Raw genomic sequence first — 20,046 nt, 5'->3', positions numbered from 1 at the left:
ACCCCCATCTCTACTAAAAATACAAAAAAAAAAAAAAATTAGCTGGGTGTCATGGTGCACACCTGTAATCCGATCCCAGCTACTTGGGAGGCTGAGGCAGGAAAATCACTTGAACCCGGAAGCAGAGACTGCAGTGAGTCGAGATCGCGCCACTGCCCTCCAACCTGGGCAACAGAGACTCCATCTCAAAAAACAAACAACAACAACAACAAAAATGTGGTTTTAGTGTATTCACAAAGTTGTGCAACCATTATCTCCATCTAATGTGTTTAGCGCTAGATTGATGATCTCCAAACTTTTTACTAATAGAATTTTTTCCCCTCAAATAATTTTAAGTGGGGCCCCAAATGGATATAAAAATCGATGGAAACAGAGGCTTTCTTTGGAGGGCAGGAAGAGCCCAGGGCCCCCACCACTCAGCACTCTATGGGGGCATATCTTGAAAGCTATCCAGGTTATGCCTCTTTCAAAGATAGAGCAAAGTGATGTCCCCAGGACAAAGGTACCAGATCAGTGGAAAGACCACGGGGAAGCAGGACACAGGGCTTCTGGCTTAGTTTTGCCCTTTCCTCACTGTGAAGCGTCGAGGAGGTTACCTTTTATAGGCCTCAGTCTTTTCATCAGGGCCATGAGCAGCTTCAGCTTGGTCTCTGTTAGTCCTCCAAGCTAATGCTGGTCTCAGTGGAAGTGGCTGCGGTCGTGGGAGAGTATGATATTGTTAGAGAAGAGCTATCAGATATGTCAGAAACTCCCTGCTTCATGTGTGCGTTTAAACATACTCCCACACCCTGGTTGTCTTTAATATCTTGCCATCTTTCTCATTCCTTCCCCTTCAGGGCATACTTTAAGCTCCAGGTCTTCATGCAGCTTAGATATGACTATTTTACAGATCTTAAGTGAAGCCTTTATCTATCTGCAGATATCACAAAAGTTTAAGGTTTGCCCCTTAGCCTCCCAACCTGAATTTTTATTTTTTTATTTTATTTTATATTTTTAGACTGAGCCTCTTTCTGTCACCCAGGCTGGAGTGCAGTGGCACGATCTTGGCTCACTGCAACCTCTGCCTCCTGGGTTCAAGTGATTCTCCTGCCTCAGCCTCCTGAGTAGCTGGGACTACAGGTGCGAACTACCACACTCAGCTAATTTTTCTTTTTCTTTTTTTTATGTTTTTAGTAGAGATGGGGTTTTTGCCATGTTGGCCAGGCTGGTCTTGAACGCCTGACCTTAACTGATCCACCCACCCCAGCCTCCCAAAGTGCTGGAGTGCAGTGGCACGATGTCGGCAAAACCCCATCTCTACTAAAAATACAGAAACCCTGTCTCTTGTAAAAACACAAGTATTAGCCAGGTGTGGTGGCACATGCGCCATGTTGTCCAGGCTGGTCTCAAACTCCTGGGCTCAAGTGATTCACCCACCTCAGCCTCCCAAAGTGCTGGGATTACAGGCGTAAGCCACCACGCCCTGCCCCCAGCCTGAATTTTTATGGCATGGGTGAGAGCTGCGTTCCTGTTCTATATAAGTTGATTTAACCAGAAGAGAGTCTTCCAGCTTTCCTTCCAAGGACCAAGAGTGGCAACCTATACAGATTCCCTTCTCTTTCCTCTCCCTGGGAGCCAGCTGCCTTCGACACATTACACATATTATAGCTGAGGGGAAAGTCCTTTGTCAAGTTGCCCTGGCAACGGCTTCAGATACTGTTTTAGTTGTCCTGTTTAAGATAACTCCAGAGAACATCTGAATGGAAAATGAACCAGCCACCATGCATCTGTGGGGGCCACTGGAAGCAGGTGGCCGCCAGCTCTAGCTTTGCCCACAGGAAATCCTAGCCCAGGGTAGGTGTTTTGTTGGCTACGGCCTGGAAAATTCAGTGTCCTGCAAATTCCCCATCGCAGTGAATCATCGCATCAGCCAGAGCAAGTTAACTAATGATTGCTGTACTGCAGACAATGATGATGATATAAGGACAAGCTCTTGTCAGTGAGTTAAGTCAAATATTTGCAGTAGCTCCAGAGTGCAACTTGGAAGGCAGCCTTTTCTCTTGCTGTCCCTGTCTGATGCTCTTTCCGGCTCTCCGAGCCCAGACCTTCTTGAACCTTCCTGAGAAGAGTGTTCTTTTGCTCCTCATCATTTTAGACCTGCCAGCGTGCTAGTGTGTGACATTATCTTAGAGTCTAGCCCAGGAGTTCCAAACAGGTCTTCACAGGGATTCAGGGCTTTGTCGGGGGAAAGGGGAACTGAGGGAAGAGGAACAGAGTCTCTAAGCCCTTTACTGCTACTTCATCCAGTAGCCACCTCTGGGGTTTTGTTTGTTTGTTTGTGTTTTGTTTTACTGAGGCAGAGCCTTGCTCTGTCACCCAGGCTGGAGTGCACTGGCGTGACCTCGGCTCACTGCAACCTCTACCTCTGAGGTTCAAGTGATTCTCCTACTTCAGCCTCTCCAGTAGCTAGGATTAGCTGGCCAAATGCCCAGCTAATTTTCTTTTTCTTTTCTGAGATGGAGTCTTGCTCTGTTGCCCAGGCTGGAGTGCACTGGCATGACCTCAGCTCACTGAAACCTCTACCTCCGAGGTTCAAGTGATTCTCCTACTTCAGCCTCTCCAGTAGCTAGGATTAGCTGGCCACATGCCCAGCTAATTTTCTTTTTCTTTTCTGAGATGGAGTCTCGCTCTGTTGCCCAGGCTGGAATGCAGTGGCACGATCTCGGCTCACTGCAACCTCTGTCTCCTGGATTCAAGTGATTCTCCTGCCAAAGCCTTCCAAGTAGCTGGAGCTACAGGCACCGGCCACCATGCCCAACTAATTTTTAGTAGAGATAGGGTTTCACCATGTTGGCCAGGCTGGTCTCAAACTCCTGATGTCAAGTGATCCGCCCGCCTCGGCCTCCCAAAGTGCTGGGATTACAGGCGTGAGCTACAGCGTCTGGCTCCAGTTAATGTTTGTATTTTTGGTAGAGACAGGGTTTTGCTGTGTTGGCCAGGCTGGTCTCAAACTCCTGACCTCAAGTGATCCACCTGCCTTGGCCTCCCAAAGTGCTGAGATTACAGGTGTGAGCTACCACGCCCAGACCTTTTCATTGTTTGTATGGAAGTTTGCAGCATTTTATTTGGATAAAAGGTTTTGCTGCCAGGAAATCAAAAGAAAGGGAAGGAGAGAAAGAAGGAGAAAAGGAAAAGAAAGCAAAATGAATCAAGCTCATCTAACCCCTCATTTTGTTGGATTTCTCAGTGTAGAGATGGGATCCCAAGAAGTGAGATGGTTTGTCTGTGCTCACACAGCTAGAGTGCTGGCTTTAGACAGTGATTCTTTTGGCCCCTGTGCATGTATTAATATTCTCCCTAGAATCTGAGGGGTGGCAAGGTCAAAAGCCCCTCACTGAGCCCTAGATTCCAAAGCGTGGCACCCAGCCTCTGTGCAGATGCCCCCCATGACCAGACTTAGTCTAGCACAAGGCAGCCCCTGGCCTTGTGGGTGAGAAGCCAAGAAAAAAACTTAACCTGAGCCCACTCTTCCTCCCTGTAGCTTTTCCCTCAGACCTGGTTTTGCTCCCTGAATCGGCATAGCACAAATCGCCCCTCTGTAGAGTGTCTCTTCGGAAACCATATGCCCTTCAAGGTTCCCAACTCAGACCAATGAGCTTTGGAAACCTACCGATTCCCAGGGCTCAACCAGACCCGCATCTCTGGAGAGGAGACCTGGGAGTCTGTATATTTTTGCTTCCCATATGATGCCATTTAGGTCTGGGAACCACTGACCCATTCTAGTCTTAAGCCTGTGTAGGATTCCTTCCCTCCTTTCCTTCTTTTATTCTTTCTTCTCTCCCTCTCCATGTCCCTCCCTTGCTTCCCTCATCCCAGGTAGATATTCATACAGCTTGTGCTTGATCACCCCAAGGATGAAATTGTCCAGAGACTTGTCACAAAATCCAAATTTGCTAATACCACTCCTGTACATTACATCCAGTAAAGTACAATTTAAAAAATGTAAGTGATGCTTTTTTTTTTTTTTTTTTTTTTTGAGACAGGGTCTCCCTCTGTTGCCCAGTCAGGAGTGCAGTGGTGTGATCTTGGCTCGCTGCAACCTCCGCCTCCTGGGTTCAAGCGATTCTCCTGCCTCAGCCTCCCAAGTAGCTGGGATTACAGGCACCTGCCACCATGCCTGGCTAATTTTTGTATTTTTAGTAGAGACGGGGTTTCACCATGTTGGCCAGGCTCTTCTCAAACTCCTGACCTCAAGTGATCCACCTGCCTCTGCCTCCCAAAGTGCTGGGATTACAGGTGTGAGCCACCGTGCCCAGCGAAAATTTAAATGATGCTTTCCAGCCCTTAATGAGAATACCTGGGCTTTGGATCATGATGAGGGACTGGAAAAGCCAGGAGAAGGTGGGGAGGCAGGGCCAGCTAAGCTCCTTACTCGCTGGGAATTCACTTCTGCACACCTGCCTCATTGCATGATGGGTGCAGATGCATGTCTTGGGGACAGTGTTAATCACTACATGTCCTGACTTTTTAAGGGCACTTACTAATGATAAACTAAAAATATTAAATCTGATGATGCCGAGATCCTCTACATAAACAATCTAATATATTAGCCTAGTGTATACAAATGGTAAAATATTATGAAGATTCATAGATTGAAAGTTTATACTTTCACTTCTATCTCACACCACACACAAAAATTAACTCAAAATAGATCAAAGCCTTAAATGTAAGAGCTAAAACTATAAGACTCTTAGAAGAAACTATAGGGATAAGTCTTTATGGTCTTGGACTTGGCAATGGATTCTTAGATATGATATCAAAAGCAAAAGCAACTATAGAAACAACATAGATAAATTGGACTTCATCAAAATTTAAAACTTTGTCTGGGCACAGTGGCTTACACTTATAATCCCAGCACTTTGGGAGGCCAGGATGGGTGGATCACTTGAGGTCAAGAGTTCCAGACCAGCCTGGCCAACATTATGAAACGCCATCTCTACTAAAAATACAAAATTCAGCTGAGGTGTGGTGGTGCATGCCTATAATCCCAGCTACTTGGGAGGCTGAGGTGAGAGAATTGCTTGAACCGAGGAGGCAAAGGTTGCAGTGAGCCAAGATCACTCCACTGCACTCCAGCCTGGATGACAAAGTGAGACTTTGTCTCAAAAAAAAGAAATTAAAACTTATATGCACCAAAGGACACAATCAAGACAGTAAAAAGATAACCCACAGAATGGGAGAAAATATTTACCAATCATATATTTAATAAGGGTTCAATAACCAGAATATACAAATAATTATTAAGACTTAACAACAACAACAACAAAAAAAAAATTAAAAATGGACAAAGAACTCTCATAGACATTTTCCCAAAAAAAGATATACAAATGGCAAGAAGCACATGAAAAGATGCTTAACATCACTAATCATTAAGGAAATACAAATCAAAACCGCAACAAGACACCACTTCACACCCACTAAGATGGCGATTAAAAACACAGTCCCACACACAAAAGATGGCAAATGTTGGCAAGGATGTGTGGAAACCGGAACCCTCAATGCACTGCTGGTAGAAATGTAAAATGGTGCAGCACCTATGGAAAATAGTTTGGTGCTTCCTCAAAAAGTTAAACATATGGAATTATATGGCCCAGCAATTCCGCCGGGTATATACCCAAAATAATTAACAACAGGTTCTCAAACAAATAGTTGTACACAATTGTTCATAGCAACACTATTCACAAGAGCTGAAAGGTAGAAACAACCAAAAGGTCACATATTTATCATCCCACTTACATGAGATATTCAATTAGGTAAATCCGTAGAGACAGGAAGTAGACGTGTGTTTGCCAGGTGAAGGGGGAGAGAGGAATGGAGAGGGACTGCTGAATGGATATAGGATTTCCTTTTGGGTTGAGGAAAATGTTTTGGTTGCAAAACATTGTGAATGACTTAAATGCCGCTGAATTGGGTGCTTTAAAATGGCTAATTTTATGATATGTGAATTTTACCTCAATTTTTAAAATGTTGGACTCTGAGTAACCCAGAGTCAATGGCACACAGGCATTTATGCTGTTACTGTGCCACAACCTCAAACCAAGCCCACTCGGAGGCTGGTGCAAAGCGAGTCACCCAGCAGGTGAGGGGGAGAGCGGCTCCCCTGCAGCAGGCCAGGGTTATGGGGATCCTGGAGACGTCCCTCCTTGTGGCTCAGGCTGTGCAGCACCCTGTTCCCCCTACCCTAATGCCCCCACCTCAGAAAACCACACGGCCTGTGGGTTGGGGCCTCTACGCATATGTGCATTAGGAGTTTACTGGGCTTTCAAGCAGCCTCCTCTCACGTCCTCCAAGTGGTCCTTACAAACCTTCCATTTCCCCCTAAACTCCCCTCCGAAATCAGCTTCTTCAGTCTCAAATTGCCTTTGCCTTCTTCTCCCACTCAGGAAATGGGGGCTGTCCCAGGGCGCTTCTTCCACTTCCTATGCCCATCTTGTTCCTCTCCAAAGGGTCCCCAGCCCCTCCGGAGCCTCCCTGGATCCATTCTTTCTGCCCCCTCCCCATCTCCACTCTTTGCCTTGCTTTGATCTCTTCCCTCAATCTAAACACAAGTTCAAGTCTCTTGCAGCGTAGTAATAAATTAAATTAATAAACAAGAGAAAAACAAAAAAAAAATTACATTCTCCTGCATAACTACAAAATGCCATTAGCTTGCCTGACAAAATCAACCATCATTCCTGATCTTATTTTAATATGTCGTCCAAATCCAGATTTCCCTAATTGTCCCCCGTTGTCTACATTGCTATCCTTTTTCAAATCAGAACTTAGTAAAGACTATTTCTTTGTTTTCTACATCCCTTACCTCTCTTAGCAGCTTCCCAACCTCTCTCTGCCCCTCTTTTATTCGTGATGTTGACGTTTTGGAGGGCAGGTCAGTTGCTTTGTAGAATGCTCCCCATTCTGGATTTGTCTGGTTCTTTGCTGTGGTGCCACTTATCTGACTCTCCTGTCTCTTGTATTTCCTGCAAACTGGAATTAGATCTGAAGGTTTGATTGGATGCAGGTAACTACTTTTGGCTATAATACTTCATGGGGGTTTTGGGTTGCTATACCGGGTATCACAGCAGGAGGCACAAATGTCTGTGTCCCACCTTTACAGATGCCCAGTGTGATCCCGGTCTAGGGTGTGGGAGCCACTCCTCTCCACTGTAAGATTACATTTTTATCTTTGCAATTAGAATCTGTGGAAACCATGAAAATAACCCACTCCCCACCCACCTTGCCCCTCATGTTTTTATCTTTTGGTGGCATTTCTCCCTGGGGTTGCACCCATTTCTCCCTGAATTCACGCCCATTTCTCCCTGGGATCGCACCCATTTCTCCCTGGGGATCACGCCCATTTCTCCCTGGGATTGTGCCCCTTTCTCCCTGAATTCACACCCATTTCTCCCTGGGATCGCGCCCATTTCTCCCTGGGGATCGCGCCCATTTCTCCCTGGGGATCGCGCCCGTTTCTCCCTGGGGATCGCGCCCATTTCTCCCTGGGATCACACTCATTCCTCCCTGGGATCACACCCATTCCTCCCTGGGGATCGCGCCCATTTCTCCCTGGGATCACACTCATTCCTCCCTGGGATCACACCCATTCCTCCCTGGGGATCGCGCCCATTTCTCCCTGGGGATCGCGCCCGTTTCTCCCTGGGATCGCGCCCATTTCTCCCTGGGGATTGCGCCCATTTCTCCCTGGGATCACACCCATTCCTCCCTGGGATCACACCCATTCCTCCCTGGGGATCGCGCCCATTTCTCCCTGGGATCACACTCATTCCTCCCTGGGATCACACCCATTCCTCCCTGGGGATCGCGCCCATTTCTCCCTGGGATCACACCCATTCCTCCCTGGGGATCACACCCATTCCTCCCTGGGGATCGCGCCCACCTCTCCCTGGGATCGCGCCCATTCCTCCCTGGGATCACACCCATTCCTCCCTGGGGATCGTGCCCATTGCTCCCTGGGGATCGCGCCCGTTTCTCCCTGGGATCACGCCCATTCCTCCCTGGGATCGCACCTATTTCTCCCTGGGATCGTGCCCATTGCTCCCTGGGGATCGTGCCCATTTCTCCCTGGGGATCGTGCCCATTGCTCCCTGGGGATTGTGCCCATTTCTCCCTGGGGATCACTCCCATTTCTCTCTGGGGATTGTGCCCGTTTCTCCCTGGGATCACGCCCATTCCTCCCTGGGATCGCACCCATTCCTCCCTGGGATCGTGCCCATTTCTCCCTGGGATCGTGCCCATTCCTCCCTGGGGATTGTGCCCGTTTCTCCCTGGGATCGCACCCATTTCTCCCTGTGGATCTCACCCATTTCTCCCTGGGATCTCACCCTTCTTCACACTCCCTGGGCTTCTTCAGGCCTGTCACTCCAACTGTTCCCACTGGACTTGCCCTGCTTAGTTTCTGTGGTAGGCTGAATGATGCCCCCACCCCACCGTTGCCTATGTCCTAATCCCTGGAACCTGTGAATGCCACCTTATATGACAAAAGGGACTTCGCAGATGTGATCAGTTTAAGAATCTTGAGCTGGGGGAGATTATCCTGGATAATCCAGGTGTGCCTGATGTAATCTCAAGGGTCATTATAAGAGGGACACAGGAGGATCAGAGTTGGACCGAAGGGGACGTGATGATGGAAGCGGAGGGACAGAGACAAAGAGATCTGAAGATGCCCTGCTGCTGGCTTTGAAGATGGAGAAGGGGGCACAAGCCAAAGGATGTAGGTGGCTTCTGGAAGCTGGAAAGCCTGAGAAAATGGATGCTCCCTGGAGCCCCCAGAAGGAATGCAGCCATGCAGACCTATTGTAGACTTCTGAGCTCCAGAACTCAGATAATAAGTGTGTGCTGTTTTAAGTCACTAAATTGTGGTAACTTGTTACAGCAGCCACAGGAAGCCAAGACAGTGTCCTTCAAATAATTCTCTTTTTCCTCATCCCCCTGAGTGTCTGTGGTCTCCAAGGCTCTGTGCTCTACCCTCTTCTCGCTGGATATACTGCTCCTGGACAATTTCATCAACTCTTGTGGTTTTAGCTGTCATCTGTGGACTAGATATGCCCCAATCTTCAGCACTTTGGTTCAAAACTCAGCACTGCTGGAGACCAGCAGGCCGGAGGTGGGTTCTGTGAAGTCAGGTGAGGTCAGAACTGCAAGGCCAGTGGAATGGCCCAAGGCATGGGCTCAGCCCCAGCTAGGGACAGGCTCTGAGAGCAGAGGCAGCAGCTGGTGCTCCCCAAGGTCTGTGTTTCCTGAGTGCAGGCCTTGGAGTCCAGCAGATGGGGCTACCCAGGGCCAGCAGGGATGGTGTCCTGGGGCCAGCAAGGACTAGACTTCCCCAGGAGTCCTTCAAACCACAGCCAGTTTTGCAAAGAGTCTTGAAGGAGGGACTGTGTAATGTGGATGGACAGGAGAGTATGTCATAGATCTGGGGAGTTACTATGCTTTGGCTGGTAGTCAGGAGGTTGGCAGGACATGATCAAGTTAAGATGGGATAGACTGTGCCTCTGGCTACAGTGAAAACTGCCCCAGGGAATTGCTATAAACAAGGGCAGTGGCAAGAAAGGGACAGGCAGTGGTAAACTCAAAACCATGTTTTGATTTGCTTTCCAGCTAGGACTTATCTTAAATTTGGGCAACGTTTTTTGGTGCTGATTTTTCTACCCAGGTTAAGTCTAGTGAAGCAAAGAAGCAGTTCTCCTTTCTCTTTGTGTAGGTAAATGCAGCAAAAAGGCCTTCAGTCCTTGAGCTGTGAGAGAGTTGGGTTTTGTATATGCCCGTATTTTTAACTATAGTTCTGTCACTGACAGCAGGAAGTTAGTTGGTTCAGAAGGCCCACCTATGGAAGAGGGAATGGCTATGTTCTGTTTGGAGAGACTTGGCCTGTGATAAGACCAGGGGAGAGCTATTCCTGCAAGGCCAGTCTTTGGAGCTTTCGCTCTCTATTGACCCTTAGTAACCCTCAGTTTTCACACCATTTTACCTCCTGGCTGCCTGTACCACAGGGTGGGTGATCACTCCAGCAAGCTTGGCACCCTTTGTTGTATATGAAGAGCTGAAACTTTGATCTTGAAAGGGTGGCCCTAGCAGTGCCCCTGGCCTTTGAAATGTCACATGTTCAAAATCTTCAGTTTGTTGCTATGGCGACTTTCCTCATCATTGCTGTATCTTAAAACAAACAAACAAAAAACCATGATCTTTCATGATCTCATGCATTAGAAGTCACATTTTAATAAAAGTCATCTGTAAAGTATGAATTCACAATTGTAGGGGTGAAACATTTAGGAAGTTCTCGCTGTAGTATGCATTTAAAGAAATAGTGACCAGTCACGCAGGTAAACGAGCCCAGTGGAAACTCATGGAGTGTTGATGACGGGCCAAAAATGCACTGGGGGAGAAAATGAGGAGGCAGTGCATAACTGTGACAGGCGAGGCAGGTAGAGTTCTGGTCAAACCAAGTCTACAAGGCAGGTGCTTGGGTTACCCCTACTTGATAGGGAAACTGAGGCACAGGGAGCTTCAAGTAAGCTGGGACAAGTAAGCTTGTCCCAGATCACCCTACTAATAATTAGGATTCAAATATGTGGTCTGGCTCCAAACCCCTTCTTGTAGTCATAACACTACACTGCCTGTTTAAGAGGGAAAAGGCCTTACTCACTCTAAAACCTGAGAGTCCCAACCTCATCTCAGCCAGACACTGGCACATTCTGAGGTGGACTTCCGCAATAGGTGTGGTCCTTTGACCAGGGTCCCCGGGAAAAACCCCATCAGACCCTCTGAATCACTGTCACCAAAATTTCCAGCTTGGCCCCCTCATGTCAACCCCTGGAAGATTCAGGAGCCACATAGGGAGCTGCCCCTACAGGGACCCATGACCAGCGCTCCCTGACCAGGTGACCTAGCTGGGCTGCTGGGACTGTGCTTTCATACTTCCAGCCTCAGGGAAGGGAAGCGCCTCCCCACAAGCTATCACACCAAGGGATCCTAAGGAGGCTCAAGATCCTGGTACCAAAAAGGTGCTTTTTTTCTTAGATAGCCCTGTTGCACATACCTTCTCCATGGGAGATCAGGGACTGGCATTAAGTGCAGTCTCACTAGAATATCTAACAGAGCAAGAGTCCTGGCAGCCCGAGGGAATGGAATGGTCAACAGCCCGAGACTCAAGGCTACAGCCTCCTAGGCAGTCCTGGGCCCCGGAGGGCAAACTGTGCTCCAGAGATGGAGCCATGCTACCCTTGGTTCAAGCCCGAAACACCCCAGTTCTCCCCTTCAAAGGAAGTGGCTGTCCATCCATCCAGCCTTGATGGACCTCCATGACCAAGAACATACTTCCCTAGCTTTTCTCAAGGTTCTGCGAGAGCTTTCTTCCCCCCACCCTGCCTCAGAACATTCCTATAGTTGTGGGACGAGTTTTCCCTGGGCCAAGTACATGTGACCTGTAGACCCCCTGCCCTAGAATAGGGGGAGCGGGCACTTAAGGATGCAGATACCTGGCCAGGCGCAGTGGCTCACGCCTGTAATCCCAGCACTTTGGGAAGCCAAGGTGGGTGGATCACTTGAGCCCAGGAATATGAGACCAGCCTGGGCAACACTGAAACCCCATCTGTACAAAATAAAAAATTAGCCAGGCATTGTGGCACACACCTGTAGTTCCAGCTACTCGGGAGGCAGAGGTGGGAGAATCGCCTGAGCCCAGAAAGTCAAGCCTGCAGTGAGCCGTGATCACGCCTCTGCACTCCAGCCTGCGTGGCAGGAGTGAGATACTGTCTCAAAATAAAATAAAATAAAATAAAATAAAATAAAATAAAATAAAATAAAATAAAATAAAATGAGATGCAGATACTTAAGCCCTACCCCTAGAGAGTCTGTTCAGTAGGATAGCAGTAGGCTGGAGTGGCTCAGAAATCTGTATTTTAAACAACCTCCCTAGGTAGTTCTGATACACATTAAAATGTAAAGAGCTAAGATCATGGGACCCAGTGTGAGAATTCCCAAGCCTGAGGCTCAGCTCCACCTGTCACAAGTGGGCTGAGCTGAAATAATTCACTTGCTCCCTTAATAAGCCTCAGTTTTTTCATCTCTCTAATGGGAGCAACACATGTTCTGCTAAACTCACAAGACTGCTGAAAATTGTATCAGATAAAGGATGTTGTGATCAGCTGGAAAATGATGCATCAATAGATGGCTCCATCTTAATCCCTGGAACCTCTGCATGTGACCTTATATGGAAACAGGGTCTTAGCAGCTGTGATTAAATTAAGGACTATCTTAATTTGAGATTGGGAGATTATCGTGGATTTTCCAGGTGGGTCTAAATGCAATCACAAGCATTTTATTAGAGAGAAGCAGAGGGAGATTTGACACACAGGGGATAAGACGGTCAAGACTGAGGCAGAGACAACACAGTCACAGACAGTTAACACTGATATGTTAAGCAATGAGTGCCACAGAAATATTTACTGTTGTTATTACTTAGACTGTAGGTGTTAACTGGGCCTGGCCTGGCCATTCCTGATGAAAACTCCTATGTCTATGAATAACCTCTTCTAGAACTTGGGCTTTGTGATGTCTTTTAGATATTTTGAAGGCTTCCAACAGAACAAGGCATGGGTTAAATGAAAGCAAATAAGCTTTACTACAACCATATCTGAAATTTGTTTTTCTGATCAAGTGGGATGGGAAACAACAGTGGGTGGAGTTCCGGGCATGTTAAGAATGGCGTGTTGTTTTTTAAGTGGTGAGTGGAATGTATTTGTTCATTGCCCCAGCAAACACTGCTATTCAATGATTGTGTGGTGTTGAATCCTGTAGGGTCATAAAAAGTCTAAGCCTCTTAGAATAAGAACCTTACTAATAATATGCCTTGAGTTCACACAGTTCTTGTTACTCCAGGAGCTCAGGGAGCTTTTCTGAATCTTCTCTACTTTATTCATGTTCCTAGGAGGTGATAGATACATTTTAAAGAAAAGAAAACAGGCCAGGTGCTGTGGCTCACGCCTGTAATCCCAGCACTTTGGGAGGCCGAGGCAGGCAGATTGCTTGAGACCAAGAGTTCAAGACCAGCCTGGCCAACATGGCAAAACACCATCTACTAAAAATACAAAAATTAGCCAGGAGTGGTGGTGGGTGCCTGTAATCCTAGCTTTTGGGAGGCTGAGGCACAGGTTACTTGAACCTGGGAGGCAGAGGTTGTAGCGAGCCAAGATGGTGCCACTGTACTCCCTCCTGGGCAACAGGGCGAGACTATTTCAAAAAAAAAAGAAAAAAAAAATTTTTTTTTTTAAGACTCAAAACTAATATGTCAGGGAAGAAGAGCACCGAAGAACACACATCCAGGGACTCACGGAGCCGCAGAAGGAGAGAACAAGGGAGTTTTCCAGTGAGGTTAGCAGCTATGGCTGACCCGCTTGGGACAGATTCAGGAGAAACTGCTGACCTGGTCTGGAATGAGGCCTTCTGTGGTTTTAGGAAAGGGAGTCCCACTTACGTTTTCTACCTCGCACCACCTCAGGGGTAACTGCAGAACTTTCATTTTAAAAAAAATTGATTTTAATGTCAATTCTGACCTTACAGCCAGGGATAATGATTGAAATATTTAACAGCATAGACAGCAGGGATAATGAGGACAGATGCTGGCCGTGAGCAGCTGTGTGGCCTGAGTGGCCTCAGTCCTATGGCGCCACGGCTCCCTGAGAAAGAGGAGAGTCAAAGTTGAACGTGGAGGGGTCTTGGTGTCCCAGTTCCACCAGGATCAGGAATGGGTTCCCAGGGGCATGGGTGTGGGGAGGGGAGAGGAGGAGAGAAGGCGGGACTGCCCGTCAGCCCCTGCCTGCGGCTCCCAGGCGTGGCTTCCCAGGTGTAGGCCTCAGACTGGCCCACTGAGATTCCCGGGGCCTCTTCCAGGACAGAGTCAGCATGTCTCGGGGGGGGGAGGGGGGGGGCAGAAACCAGTGTGGTCAGCAGTGCCCCATGGCTCTGCTGTCTGGCAGTGTTTGAAAAGCCGAGTCCTCCCACCTCCAGCCCTACCCTACCTGTCCCCCACCCTCTTAATAAAACAATACTAAGGTGCCTGTTGCCCACTTTCTCATCCACCTCTTGTTCTTCCCTAACAATATCATCCCCCCTCCCCAGCAGCAATGTTCCTGTGTCATCTGGCCTGAGGCCGGAGGAAGCAGAAGGCAGGAATAAAAACTGGAGAAAGTTTGTACCCTTTGACCAACGTCTCCCTATTTCCACTACCCCAGCCCCTGGCAATCACCCTTCTACTCTGCTTCTGTGAACTTGACATTTTATTTTATTTCACATTTAATTTAAATTTAATTTTATTTTGAGATGGAGTCTTGCTCTGTCGCCCGGGCTAGAGTGCAGTGGTGTGATCTTGGCTTACTACAACCTCTGCCTCCCGGGTTCAAGCAATTCTCCTGCCTCAGCCTCCCAAGTAACTGGGATTACAGGCACACACCACCATGCCTGGCAAATTTTTTGTATTTTTAGTAGAGACGGGGTTTCACCATGTTGGCCAGGCTGATCTCAAACTCCTGACCTCAAGTGATCTGCCCGCCTCGGCCTCCCAAAGTGCTGGGATTAGAGGCGGGAGCCACTGCGCCCGGCTGAGATTAACCATTTTAGATTCCACATATGAGTGAGATCAGGCAGCGTTTGTCTTTCTGTGTCTGATTTGTTTTACCAAGCATAATGTCTTCCAGGTTCATCCATTTTGTTGCAGCCGGCAGGATTCCCTTCTTTAAGGCCGAATAATATTCCACTGTGTGTGTGTGTGTATACACAGATGACACAAATGGATACGCAAATGGATTTTCGATATCCATTTATTTGTCAGACATTTAGGTTGTTTCCACATCTTACCTATCTTAAATGTTCTTACCACAGAAAGGAAGGAGGGAAGAGGAAAGAAAATGGCAGTTATATGAGGTGATATGTTAACTGGCTTAACCATGGTGACTATTTCACAGTGTATGTCAGAAACATCAAGTTGGAGGCCTAGGAGGGAGGATTACTTGATCCCAGGAGTTTGAGACCAGCCTGGGCAACATAATGAGACCCTGTCTCTACAAAAAAAAAAAGCCAGGTGTGGTGACTCACGCCTGTAATCCCAGCACTTTGGGAGGCCGAGGTGGGCAGATCACGAGGTCAGGAGATCAAGACCATCCTGGCTAACATGGTGAAACCCCGTCTCTACTAAAAATACAAAAAAATTAGCTGGTTGTGATGGTGGGTGCCTGTAGTCCCAGCTACTCAGGAGGCTGAGGCAGGAGAATTGCTTGAACCCAGGAGGCGGCGCTTGCAATGAGCCAAGATCACGCCAGTGCACTCCAGCCTGGGCGATAGAGTGAGACTCCGTCTAAAAAATAAAACAATTTAAAAAAAAAAAATTAGCCAGGCATGGTGGTGCACAACTGTAGTCCTAGCTACTCAGGAAGCAGGAGGATCACTTGAGCCCAGGAGTTCCAGGCTGCGGTGAGCCATGATTACACCACTGCACTCCAGCCTGGGTGACAGAGTAAGACTCTGTCTCTATAAATGAGTGAATAAATAACTAAAACATCAAGTTGTACACCTTAAATATATAGATATGATTTCTATTTGTCCATTATACCTAAATAAAGCTGAAAAATAAAAATAAAACAAAACAACCAAAAAGCCAACGTTTTCAGTGAGGAAGTCCTGCTGGAGACAGGCAGCAGGATGTGGGGGACCGGGCCCCTCCTGCAGGGCCTTGGGCAAGTTGCCTAACTGTTGTGGATGTCAGTCTCTTTGTCTATAAAATGAGAATAGAAACCACTCTAACTTAGAATCATTTTAAGAAATAAAAGAGATGACGTGTGTACAAGTCTTAGGGTAGTACCAGACATTATATAAGCTTCTAGGCCAGGCGGGGTGGCTCACGACTGTAATCCCAGCACTTTGGGAGGCCAAGGCAAGAGGATCACTTGAGGTCAGGAGTTCAAGACCAGCCTGGCCAGCATGGCAAAACCCCATCTCTACTAAAAATACAAAATTAGTCAGGCATCGTGGCTGTAGTCCCAGCTATTAGGGAGGCTGAGTGGGGAGAACCACTTGAACCCAGGAGGCAGAGGTTGCAGTGAGCCAAGATCACACCACTGCACTCCAGCCTGGGTAACAGAGCGAGACCCTGTCTCAAAAAAAAAAAAAAAAATTGCTTCTAAAATGTTCATAGCCATTAGCTCACAAACTCCCAAACCAGTGAACATAAAGTTTGGCCATTCATTCTCCTGAGGTACATCTGAGTCTACACAGTCACTACATCCTGGGGACAAAGTCTGTGTTTGTTTCTTTCTCTTTGTTATTGGCTTCTTTTTTTCACTGTTTCTTTTATTCTAAAATGCAGGCACTCTTACACACACAGGGAGTCTTAATCTGCCTCATCATATTCGAAGTAGACATAGTACAGATTTTTGAAACTTTAAAAGAACCTTAGTGACAACCGGGCTGCTTACTTTGCACATGGGAAAACCAAAACATAAAAAGAAGTTAAATGTCTCATTCAAAATCCACACCTCCAGTTAAGAGCTAGATCTGCATTTAGAACCTGCTAGAGCTGTGTGTCTGCTCTGAGTGGACAGACATCCTGACTGGACCAGACTTTGCCTGTGTCGGTGGCTAAGGGCAGTGATGCACCCAACCTTAACTTCGGCCAAACCTGGTTCATGGCTTCAGCACCTCAAGTCTGTGTTCCAGCCTTGGGGGCTTATGAAGGCCAGGCAGCCGAAGGCCGACTTCAGCCTTCTTTCTGGAACTCTCCTGAATTTGCACGTAATCGATGATCTTCTGATCGCATGGATTACCATTGGATCCACCATTGTGTCTCTTCTGCATCACCACATCAGGAATGCCAGCAATGTCACTTAGATTTATTGCTGATATCAGAATATTCTCTCCCAAATATATGAATCCATTTTAGATGTAGCTTGGAAGGAAAGATCTCCTTATTTGCTTATATGTTGGGATTCTCTCAGTCAACAGAAAATAGCTGTAGTATTTATTATTGTAAGAATAAAACACTACAATAATTAATGATGTTTGTGGAAGCTGCTAATTTTCATTCAGAAAAAGTTATTGACAACTTTTAAGTCGTTAAATACAGATACAAATTGACAATACTAAATATTATGAGAGTCCACTAACTAGATACTTTTGGGAAGAATACCATATCCTTTTTGATGCAACACATTTTTATAAAAATTAAATAATAATACAGGGCAGAATAATGGAGACTATATTGTATAGTAAATCTAACCTTTTTAGTTGTTTGGGGGTACTAGATTAATAACAGTAAACAAAACAACCTATACAGGCTGGGCGCGATGGCTGATGCCTATAATCCTAGCACTATGGGAGGCCAAGGTGGGTGGATCACCTGAGGGCAGGAGTTCAAGACCAGCCTGACCAACATAGTGAAACCCCATCTCTACAAAAAATAAAAATTAGCTGGGCATGATGGCAGGTGCCTGTAATCCTAGCTAGTTAGGAGGCTGAGGCAGGAGAATCGCTTGAAACCGAGAGGAGGAAGTTGCAGTGAGCCGAGATTGTGCCATTGCATGCCAGCCTGGGCAACAGAGTAAGACTTCATCTCAAAAAAAAAAAAAAAAAAAAAAAAAAAGCCCTGGCCAGGCACAGTGGCTCACACCTATAATCCCAGCACTTTGGGAGGCTGAGGTGGGCAGATCACGAGGTTAAGAGATCAAGACCATCCTGGCCAACATGGTGAAACCCCATCTCTACGAAAAATACAAAAATTAGCTGGGCGTGGTGGCGCACTCCTGTAGACCCAGCTACCCGGGAGACTGAGGCAAGAGAATCGCTTGAACCCGGGAGGTAGAGGTTGTAGTGAGCCAAGATCGCGCCACAGCATTCCAGTCTGGCGACAGAGCAAGACTCCGTCTCAAAAACAGCAACAACAACAACAACAAAAACCCCATAAGAATCATATTAAATATTTAGTAATTTAACTTCATTTAGTTCATGATTGTTGTTTCTCTGCAGGACTCAGTTGAAATTAAGTCCCTATTTAGAATTGCAAATGTGCAGCATCCTGGTGCAGAAGGAATCTAGCTGCCCAGGATGCCTATCAAGACCTACTGAACTGAAATGGCAAACTCAAAAAATGGACTCCATTTTTGTTGTTATTGTTGTTTTTGTTTGTTTTTGTCTGAGATGGAGTCTTGCTCTATCGCCCAGGCTGGGGTGCAGTGGTGCGATCTCGGCTCACTACAACCTCCACCTCCCAGGTTCAAGTGATTCTCTTGCCTCAGCCTCCCAAAGTAGCTGGGACTACAGGCATCTGCCACCGTGCCTGGGTAATTTTGTATTTTTAGTAGAGACAGGGTCTCACCATGTTGGCCAGGTGGTCTTGAACTCCTGACCTCAAATGATCCACCCACCTCAGCCTCCCAAAGTGCTGGGATTACAGACATGAGCCACTGTACCTGACCAAATTCCAATTTCTAACAATAAAGTGTAATTACATTTTTAAGTCAAATTTTAGATTTGTTCTTGTGTCCTCGAATTCATTGAGGGTGGTGCTGCTGCTTCATCGCTGGCTTTCACTCAGGTTCCGTGTTATTCCTAACAGCCTCCCTACCCCGTTGTGTTTGCGCAGTTCTGGATGGAGGGGTGAGGGCAGGTGCTTCCGTGAACCCCTTCATGTTCCCTTCTCTTCCATCCTCTGCTCCCACAGCAGGGTAGGCCTGAGAAGGGCCATGGTTTCCAATCTTGTTGTGCAACGGGAGAGGTGAGCAGGATTGGGAACTCATTTCCCCAGCGTGCTCTGCGAGGCTGGCCGAGCTGGCTCCAGGATGCGTGGTTCCCATGGCTTGACCATGGCAGGGGGTCTGGGGATGCCCAGCAGTGAGGAGCACAGTGGGTCACCTCTCTCGTGTATTTATCTGCTTCCTCCCTGATAGTTTGTGAAGTTTGCCAACATCGAGGAGGACACCCCATCCTATCACCGGAGCTATGACTTCTTTGTGTCCCGATTCAGTGAAATGTGCCACTCAAGCCACGATGACTTAGAAATCAAGACTAAGTGAGTAGGGGAAGGCAAGGGTGGGTGGTTCAGCTCACAGCAGAAGCAAAGGTGGGTCCTGTAGATAACTTCCAACCTGCTATTGCGTGTCTGCTTTTGTTAGTGTCTGTGTCTGCTCTGATGTTGCTGGGCAGACAGGCAGCACCCAGCTCCCTACATGTGGTTTCTCCTTTTTTTTTTTAAGACCGAGTTTCACTCTGTTGCCCAGGCTGGAGTGCAGTGGCGCAGTCTTGGCTAACTGCAACCTCCGCCTCCCAGGTTCAAGTGATTCAGAGACTTCATGGGGCTCTTGGTCATGGGTAGATCTCCACTGTGCCCATTAAGAGGAGTAGTAAGGGCCAGGTGTGGTGGCTCATGCCTGTATTCCCAGCACTTTGGGAGACTGAGGCAGGTGGATTACTTGAGGTCAGGAGTTCAAGACCAGCCTGGCCAACATGGCGAAACCCCATCTCTATTAAAAATACAAAAAACTAGCCAGGCATGGTGGCACGCAACTGTCATCCCAGCTACTCGGGTGGCTGAGGCACAAGAATTGCTTGAATCCGGGAGGTGGAAGTTGCAGTGAGCTGAGATTGCGCCACTGCACTCCAGCCTGGGCAACAGAGTGAGACTCTGTCTCGAAAAATAAGTAAATAAATAAATAGGAAGAGTAAGAAGTTCCTCCTCCCCCAGGCCTGATCTTTCTGAACTTCTTTTGAAAGGCATGGTCAGCTCTGGGTGTCACAGAATGAATCATGTGCATTTGTGGAAGGGATTCTGAGGAGACTGAAAGAGTGCAAAGTAGGAAAAGAAGAAAAATTAATTCACATGTACACATAAGGGAGCCCTGGGTAGAATTTTTTCTGCCAACCAGGCCTTGTTTCCTGCCAGCCAGGCCCCCTTGGGTGGGACAAACGAGTCCAGCACGCCGGGGATATGTTGTCCTTTGGGGAGTGCCTTTTTAAACTGAAACCAAG

The 20,046-nt window shown here is 47.3% G+C and overlaps 1 protein-coding gene across 4 annotated transcripts in view; it reads left to right on the top strand.

Annotated features, from left to right (window-relative positions):
• The window catches only part of EFR3B (EFR3 homolog B), a 115,118-nt gene that overhangs the window by 62,244 nt on the left and 32,828 nt on the right, over positions 1 to 20,046 (top strand). For all 4 annotated transcript variants that reach the window (XM_074012209.1, XM_065527340.1, XM_074012208.1 and 1 more), the window contains one exon: positions 18,969 to 19,090. In XM_074012209.1, coding sequence (XP_073868310.1) covers positions 19,050 to 19,090 — 41 coding nt within the window. In that variant the 5' untranslated portion in view covers positions 18,969 to 19,049. The remainder of the gene's footprint in view (positions 1 to 18,968; positions 19,091 to 20,046) is intronic.

The sequence above is a fragment of the Macaca fascicularis genome, chromosome 13, assembly GCF_037993035.2.
Source record: "Macaca fascicularis isolate 582-1 chromosome 13, T2T-MFA8v1.1".
NCBI lineage: Eukaryota > Metazoa > Chordata > Mammalia > Primates > Cercopithecidae > Macaca > Macaca fascicularis.
Note: the sequence above shows the minus strand (reverse complement) of the source record. Positions and strands in the feature narration are given on the sequence as shown.